The sequence below is a fragment of the Cryptomeria japonica genome, chromosome 5, assembly GCF_030272615.1.
Source record: "Cryptomeria japonica chromosome 5, Sugi_1.0, whole genome shotgun sequence".
Taxonomy (NCBI): Eukaryota; Viridiplantae; Streptophyta; class Pinopsida; order Cupressales; family Cupressaceae; genus Cryptomeria; species Cryptomeria japonica.
The window spans coordinates 844,661,681-844,670,678 of NC_081409.1; the positions used below are offsets into that span (position 1 = coordinate 844,661,681).

General features: G+C 37.9%; 1 protein-coding gene across 1 annotated transcript; it reads left to right on the forward strand.

The window, feature by feature from the left end:
• The first annotated feature begins 7,823 nt into the window (after positions 1-7,823).
• Positions 7,824-8,612, forward strand: LOC131876223 (U-box domain-containing protein 1-like). Its single transcript, XM_059221101.1, has one exon. It carries the CDS (start codon positions 7,824-7,826, stop codon positions 8,610-8,612), a length of 789 nt encoding a protein of 262 aa, XP_059077084.1.
• The last annotated feature ends 386 nt before the right edge of the window (positions 8,613-8,998 follow it).

The window sequence follows — 8,998 nt, forward strand, 5'->3', positions numbered from 1 at the left end:
TTTTTAACTTTAAGCTCTCTAGGAGGAACCCTATACTCACCTACAAAGGTGGGATTGAAATCAAGAGATCCCCAATCGTCTTCTGCGAGAACCTTCTCAGGATCAAAAGCCTTTTCATGTATAGATTCAAGTTGAGAAGAATCTTCTTCAGGAACTTCAGACTCATCCAAAGAATTTTGATTATCAGAGGGTGATGATTCATCCATAGGTATCTTGTTTAACGAGTCATCACTAGAAGAGGAAGGCTTAGAAGAACTCCCTTTGGAAGTAGATGTTTGCAAACAAGCTTGAAAATTAGTATCACCTATCAAGGTATATGTCTTATTATTATAAATAAATTTAACTTGTCTATGCAATGTAGAGGGGACAGCTTGCATACTGTGAATCCAAGGTCTCCCTAATAACAAATTGTATGTTAGATTTCCCGACATAACATGGATAGGAGTAGGCAAAGTAACAGGTCCCACTATGATGGGTAAGGTGATAATACCTAATGAAGATTTAGCCACATTATCAAAGCCTCGAATGGGATGAGAGTCAGGCTCAATAAGGGATGTATCCACATTCATCTTATGCAATAGATTAATGCTACACACATTAAGGCCAGAACCATTATCTACCAGTGTTTGTCTTATAGCAGTGTCATTTATGATAACCACAATCATCAAGGGATCATATTGATGTTGAATTTCACTAGTAGGCAACTCATCTTGAGTAAACACAATTTGAGATTTAGAATTCATCATAGAATTAACCAAAGACACTATATTACTAGATGTATTAGGTGGAGGAACATTCAAATCTTTCAAGGCATCTTGTAACATTCCATGATAAGCGGAAGAAGTTTGGATCAAATCCCAAAGGGATATCTTAGCAGGGGTAGCTTTAAGTTGTTCTATGAGATCATAGTCCTTACTAAGCATTTGTGAAATACGAGGAGCTTGAGGAAGAATAGGTTGGGAAGGAGGAAGTGAAGTTGGGATAACTGGAGGAGGATTCGGTTGCCTATTGTTTCTTGTGTTATAGGTATGAGCAACCGCATTATAACTCTCTCTAGTCAGTTGCTTAGCATACTCATAAGGGCTCTTAGTAGAATAACCTCCTTGCACAGTAATAATAGGTTTCTTAGGAGTGCAAAAAGAATCATTAGCATAACCACCCTGAAACACTAAGATAGGCTTATTTAAAGGTTGAGAATTTTGAGAAGGACAAGCACCTTGGACAATGAAGAGAGGTTTGTTAGGTGTTTCATTCACATGTATCAAATTGATTGAGGATGGTTTAGAGGAATGAACAAAAGTGTTGGAAGAATTATTGATAGTCTTCTCTTGCACTAAAATCTTATCACAGATTAAATCGATTTTAGGAGAGAGACAAGGGGTAGGCATTGATGTTCTAGTAGGAAGAGTAATACTAGGAAAGGTCATAGCATCCTCTATCATCAAAGGATCAACATGGGGAATAAACTCTCTAGGAGAAGGATCAACATTACTCTCTAAAGTCTCACTTTTGAGAGGGAGATCTTTGAAAGAGATGTTAACCATCTTGCTTTGAACTAGGGTATCCTTATGAGTAGAACCAAGTTGAGGAGGGGGAGATGCTTTATTTTCAGAGAGAGAATAATTAAGATTCAAGGAAGGTGAGAAACTATCAAGGGAGTTTTCAATCTTGATTTCATCCCCTTTGGATAGGGTTCTCTCATGGGGTAGAGAATAATCTACACCTTCTTCTAATGGTTCATCCCAAATAGTGAGGTTGTTGAAAGGAATGTTTGAAGTATTGTCAATTTCGGGAGAGGAGATAACATTGTTTATTAATTCCTCATCCTTAGGAGGGAGAGCATCAATAGATGTGTTAAACTCATCCTCTTTCCTCAAAATATGTTCGATATGATCTTTAGGGGAGAGAGAATTAAGGAAATTGCTTATTATTTCATCTTCTTTCTCTAAGGGATGCTTATGGGTAAGACAAACTTTAGGAGAAGGGTAAGCATTTATCATTAATTCATCATCTCTAGTGGGAATTTTGTTGGAAAAGGAAATGCCATCACTAGGAAATGTAGGGATCATGTCATCTTCTTGCACAAAAGGATCCTCATGAAGGGAGTGTTTTTTAGGAGGAACATGAACATATTTCTCCAAAGATTCATGCTTAGGAAGGAGATCTTTGAAAGAAGTATTCATAACCTCTTGTTGCACTAACATGCCCCCATTGGAAGGACCAACTTTAGGAGAAAATAAGTCAATGTCCATCAATACCTTTTTACTTAGAGAGGCATCATGTAGGGAAGGTGAAGTAACATTAAGAAAGGTGTTTATGATATCATTCTCTTCCTCTAGGATAGCTAAATAGGAAGGGCACATTTTAGGAGAATTGTCAAGATCACTCTTAAAGTCTTCATCCTTACAGCATGGGAGAGTCTCAAAGGGATTGGTGGCAACTCTTTTAGGCACTAAAACGTTGTTATAGATGGGGGGAGGTTATTTAGGAGAAGAAAAAATTGAAACAAGGGAAGCAAACCCACTATCACATCTATGAAATGAATGCATCATGACAACAATTTTCCTCTTTCAAATGATAACACATGCAAAATAGAAGGAAATGTTTAATTTTAACCAATGCAAGCACTTAGAATGTAGATTTAGAAAATGAAATTTATAATTCAAATGAGTTCCTAAATCAGATTTGAAATTATTGATCCCAATTAAGCTATCCACAAGTTCAACTTTAGGGTTTTAGCAAAAATTTCCTCTAAATTTTTGAATCTTGCAAGAAATTAAGACTTGTAAATACAAATTTGAATTTGAAATAGCATAAACACTCAAACTTGAAAACATAAATTAGAATTAGAGAAGATTGGAGTTCACATCGGGTTCACCAAAAATGTGTGAGGGAAAAAGTGACACTAAGCAAACATGCCCTAATCTCACTTTCAATCACACACTTGTGGAATATGAAAGAGCCTAGAGGTATCACACAATTGGCTACTTCTTTTTGTGGAAGAGAGAGCCACAAGATACCTATTAGGATTTCTATTCCTTTGTTGCAAATGATAGATAAAATGATACAAGTTCAACTACTAGCCCTAGAGTGCGAGTATGAACTAGTAACAAGATTGCAAGATTGAGATTAAGTGATGAAAAGTTGTAAACACAAGGATAAAAGGAGAATGAAGATGTTTACCTGGGGTTAAAATCTAAGTGGAAATGTTCAGGACGGGGGCGCATGCGCCACTGACCTGATTCTGCACCTGAAATTGCTCCTGAAACTGTTGTTCTGCAACCTGAAAGCTGTCTGAAACTTGATGTCTAGCAGAAGGACCAGGGCGCCCCACGCCCCTGTCCTGGTCTTCTGGGTTGGAATTTGGTGTGTTGTCCCGTCTCAGTCTGCTTCCGTCGGATCTGCAACTTGCGGCGTCGTCCGAATCCCGAAACCTGCACTTATATCTGAAAAGGTATGGTGGGCGGCTATATAGGGTTTTGCCTTAGTCAAACCCCTGCTTTGGTGATTTCCACCTCCACGAATAGCCAAGTTGTATTGTAAAAGTAGTGTGTGTGCAGACCTTGTGTGTGTGCAAGATCCTAAAATGCAAGTAAGCAAACTAGAGCAACCTAGAAAGTAAACCCTAATTGCTTGTAAATGATAATTTAAATGCTCCAAATCAAGATACAAAGTGATCTAAAGCATGAATACAAGTGATATAATGAGGCCTATGCAAAGACATGAAAACAACATGAAATCATACCCAACCCCAAGGGAGGGGTACAAGCCAATCTTCAGTCGGTGATCCCCTATTGCTCTTCAATGTCTTCAAAGCCCTAAATGGATGAATGAAATTGATGAATGCTTGATGGATGTATGTTGAATGTTGTTGAAGTCTCCAAAGATCTGCTCTTTCGCTGCATAGAAGGTCCCCTTGAAACCAAAATTCTGGATCCTTTCAAATGAAGAAAGAGAGCTCTTATATATGAAACCCTAGGTCTTAATTTCAACTTTAGGCCGACTTAGAGATTGAATCTCCCACCAATTTCTTGGGGTTAAGCTTTATTTTATGATTGGATTGCGCTCCTAAAATTTCGAGAAAAATGTCCGGGACCGTGTGCACTTTGGGCGCCATGGTCCCGACAACTTTTCACCAAATTTTCAGGGCCGTCGGATATGATGATTTTAGAGAGAATCCCGAAGTTACAGCTGATTTCAAGATGTTTTGACCCCCGAAATCAGGCCTTAAAGTTCAAAATAGGACCTAATTAGGGTTTTTGATTAAATGATGTATTGGAAGAATAAAATGAAAGGGGCACACTTTAATGAAAAGGGCCCAACTTTATGATATGGGAGATGATAAAACAGAACCTTAGACCTAATTAATTTAATTAATTAAGTGCTAAAGGGGAAATGCAATGCAAAATGCAAAATGCACCAAGGCGGGTGCTAAACTAGGTGTGAAATTGTACCACCCTAACAAGTGCGTACAATTTACGACGCTACATAACCCTGCAAATTAACAGGATTAGAAAAGAGCAATAACCGAGAAAGACCCAGAAATTAAAAACAGAGACCGACAAATTAAAAACCAAACAAAGAACACTTGTCTTGCAGACTGAAAGGATTCACATCGAGGAAAAATTCTAACCAGACATCTCTACAATAAGCGACAGAGATAGACAAATTAGAAGCCAAACAAAGAACATTTGCCTTGCAGAGTGAAAGTATTGACATCCAAAATCTTTACAAACAAAACAAACTGTAAAAATAAACACTTACCTTGCAGACTAAAAGCATTGAGAAACAAAATAACGCCAAAAACAGAGGATATTCAACCAAAGAACATTAAACATACAACACTTACCAACTGTAAACCTTATTAACTGGATCACGAAAGAGCAATAAGCGAGACATAAATAGCAAACACCTTCACAAACCCTAATACCTTTTAAAGTGAACAATTCCCTTGCAGAGTGAAAGTATTGACGTCCACAAAAAGTGAAACAACACAAACAATGTAATAACCCTGCAAGGACATGAAACAAACACATAAGCACAGTATAAAAAAGATATTTACAAACGAAATAAACTATAAACTAAACACTTACCTTGCAGAGTAAAACCGTTCACAAACAGAATAATGCTAAACACCGAGCATAGGAAACCACAAAACATTAAACATACAACACTTGCCAACTACAGAGATGTTTAACTTGATGATGAAAGAACAATAACCGAGAGAGAGAGAGAGAGAGAGAGAGAGAGAGAGAGAGAGAGAGAGAGAGAGAGAGAGAGAGGAAACACCTTCACAAACCCTAATACCTGTAAGAGTGAACACTTGCGTTGTAGAGTGAAAGCAACAAAGTAATAACCCTGCAAGGACACTAAAATAATACATAAGCACACTTAAAAAAACATCTTTACAAATGAAATAAATTGTAAAACTAAACACTTACCTTGCAGAGTAAAATCCTTCTCAAACAGAACACAGAACATTAAACATACAACACTTACCAACTGTAAAGTTATAAGCTTGATGACGAAAAAGCAATAACTGAGAGAGAGCGAGCAAACACCTTCACAAACCCTAATACCTGTAAAAGTGAACAGGTCCCTTGCAGACTGCAAGTAGTGACGTCCACAAATAGTTAAACAACATAAACAAAGTAAGAACCCTGCAAGCACACCACATAAAAAGATAAGCATAATAAAACAATGCATTACAAATGAAACAAACTTTAAAATAAACACTTACCTTGCAAACTAAAACCATTCATGGCGAGAAGCTCACAAATGACACCAACAAAATAGTCACAGCCAGAAGAAAACTGAACTCGACGACTGAATCCAACGTTACCAAAAAATTTGCAGAGCAAAATACTTACGACAACAACAAAATAAATTACATTTTAGCATTCGAAGCAGCCATAAACAACGTGGACATTCGTACGCACAGTTGAGAATGAAAACATTAAAGACAATGTCGCTTCGAAAAATAAGCGCACGCATCGATGCCACCCCAAGAAGACAACTCACGATGGAAAATCACACCCAACGCACACGTCACCGCGCTGAGAAGAATGTCGAGGACAAACATTCTGGCGGTGGCCGGAATGTCTTGCACTTTCACGACGGGATTCTCCTACTAAAAGCCTATCGACTTAATTAACAAGACTGTAGAGATGAAAGAACGTAGGAGTTTCCCTTCTTCCTTTTTCTCTTTTATAGAATCTTTGCAAAGTCAAAACAACTTAGGAATATCCACTCACAACTTGCTAACGTAATAGTCTAAATACACCAACTTGTCTTTGCCATGTGTCCATCATCAAAGAGCCCTGCATTCTAATTTTGACACGCGTACAAATGAATTTTCCCCGCACTTCACCATATTCAACTCTTTTTAATTTTAATCATTACTGCCTACTACCACCTGCCAGTCGACACGTGCGTTAGAAGCTTATAGAAAAACAAGCGTAGACTATAAAATGACTCTGCACTCAACCCAAAAGAGTACCCAACATCTCGTCCAAAATCTTGAGCTCTGTTTATAGATTTTTCAGAATCTAGGTAGTACATATTATTCAAACGGACAAATTTTAGCCCCATACAATAACTGCAAACGCAAGATCACAGGCACTAACTACTTCAATTGTGGTGAGAGAAAATTTGGATTTCTTGAATTGTGTAGCACGCAGATTGCCTAGTTTGGGGTTAAATTTGGTTTCAACAGCTGCATTTCAGTGTAGATTATACTTGCCTACATTGGAGAAAGTTATATTTTGTTCTTTCTTACACTAGAGCAAATTGTTGTGAGATTGTGGTTTATAATGGAGAAAAATGTGTCTCTGCCATCAAATCTATGGTTGCTTAAGAAGAAGAGAAGGGCTTCCAGAGTTCGTGTTCTTATGCCTGAAGTTTACATTTCTGCTGAATCTTTATTAAATGCTCTCATTGCACTGGCTCACAAAGTAATGTCTTGCCAAAAGCCTCTAGGATGCTAGAGGGGAAATGTGGTCTCCATCACTCGAAAAGTTAAGGTTTTGTCTATACTTTTTGAAGAGGTCAAAGATTTCAGCATTTCCCTTCCTCCTTCTACTTTGAAATCTTTTAGAGAATTGTTTATTATATTGCAGAGAACTAAATATTTGTTGGAGGACTGTAGTAGTGATGGGAGTTGTGTTTGGTTTTTTTTGCACACACTAGAATTTTCAAACCAATTTTATGGTTTGATACATGATATGGCCTTTGCTCTGGATATGCTTCCTTTGAAATTGTTGGATGTATCAGATGAGGTCAGGGAGCAAGTTGAGTTGCTTCACCATCAGGCCAAGAGAGACAAATTGTTTGTTGGTCAGGCTGAGGAAAAGCTTGGCAGAGATGTTTCTGCAGTGCTGGATGAGTTTGAAAAGGAGATAGCTCCAAATGAGTCTTGACTCAGAAGGATTTTGGATGGCCTAAATATAAAAAATGCAATGGATTGTCAAAGAGAAACAAAGTTATTGGAGGAAGAGATGAGAAATCAGAAAGAATTAAGATCAGAGAAAAATTTGTCTTTAATTAATACCTTGATTGCCTTCATGCACTACTGTAAATGTGTCCTGTTTTGGATGGATTTTGATCCACAGTTCCAACTATCAAGTAGAACTCAATCTAGTGGATTTTCTGTCGATGCTTATCCTGTACCAGAGGATTTTCGATGTCCAATCTCACTGGATTTAATGCAAGAGATCATTATTGTATACACAGGGAAAACATATGATCTAGCATCCATTACCAGATGGATCAAGGAAGGACACTCTACATGTCCAGAGAGTGGGTAGAAGCTTGTGCATACAAATATGACTCCAAATTATGTTCTTCAAAGCCTAATTGTTGAGTACTGTGCCGAGCATAAAATATCCTTAGAAAAGTCAGAAAGAATCAAGAAAAGTTATTTCTCAGAGGGCATTCCAAGGACAAAGGCAGCGATACAAGCAACAAAATTGACGGTAAAATTTCTTGTGGAAAGGCTTTGCACAAGATCATTTGGAGTAAAAAAGTGGGTTTCTTATGAACTCAGACTACTTGCTAAATTTGGCATGGACAATAGGGCTTGCATTGCAGAAGAAGGAGCCATATCATTACTTGTGCCCCTGCTTTCTTCAAAGGATCCCAAAGCTGAAGAGAATGATGTAACTGCACTTCTAAATCTATCCATATATGAGAGCAATAAAACTAGAACAATGGAGTCTGGTGCATTGCTGCAAATCATTAGGGTTGTAAGAAGTGGATGCAGCATGGAAGCCCGGGAAAATGTAGCTACAACACTCTTTAGTATTTCATCTGTAGATAAATATAATAAATTAATAGGAGAGAGCCCAGAAGCCATTCCAGCCTTGATAGATCTTCTTCGAGATGGAACTGCAAGAGGCAAACACGATGCAACGAATGCCCTGTTTCATCTATCAGCTTTTCATGGAAATGATTTACAAGTAGTAGCAGCTGGGGCAATCCCTTTGCTAGTTAATCTTCTAACAGATGAAAGACCAGGTCCTGTAGATGACGCTATCTCTGTTCTTGCCCTGCTTTCCAGACAATTTGAGGGTTTAATTGCAATTAATGAAACCTCTATTTATCAGTCTTCTTAGATTGGCTTCTTCCTCTCCCAAATCCAAGGAGAATTCAGTAGCTATCTTACTAGCGTTGTGTTGCCATACAAGAGCTGAAATTGTAAATATGTTGCTGAGAATGCCATTAGTAATGCCTTGTCTATATAGTCTTCTCACTTCAGGTACCCTCGAGCCAGAAAGAAAGCCACATCACTACTCAGAATCCTTCACAATTGGGTACCTTCCCAATCTCCACAAAACATGGTCGTCTCTCAGAATCAGAATCCAATTACTTAGGTGATGTAGCCATTGAAGTTTTTGTATTTACTCAAGATGACAAGTTGCTACCATATAAACGAATAGTGGATGATTTCAAACATTTTTTTGTACACATCACCTTCGAGCAAATACCAAGATTGGAAAAT

Coding starts and splice junctions, on each gene's coding strand:
- LOC131876223 (XM_059221101.1), top strand. CDS start 7,824: ATGACTCCAAATTATGTTCTTCAAAGCCTAATTGTTGAGTACTGTGCC.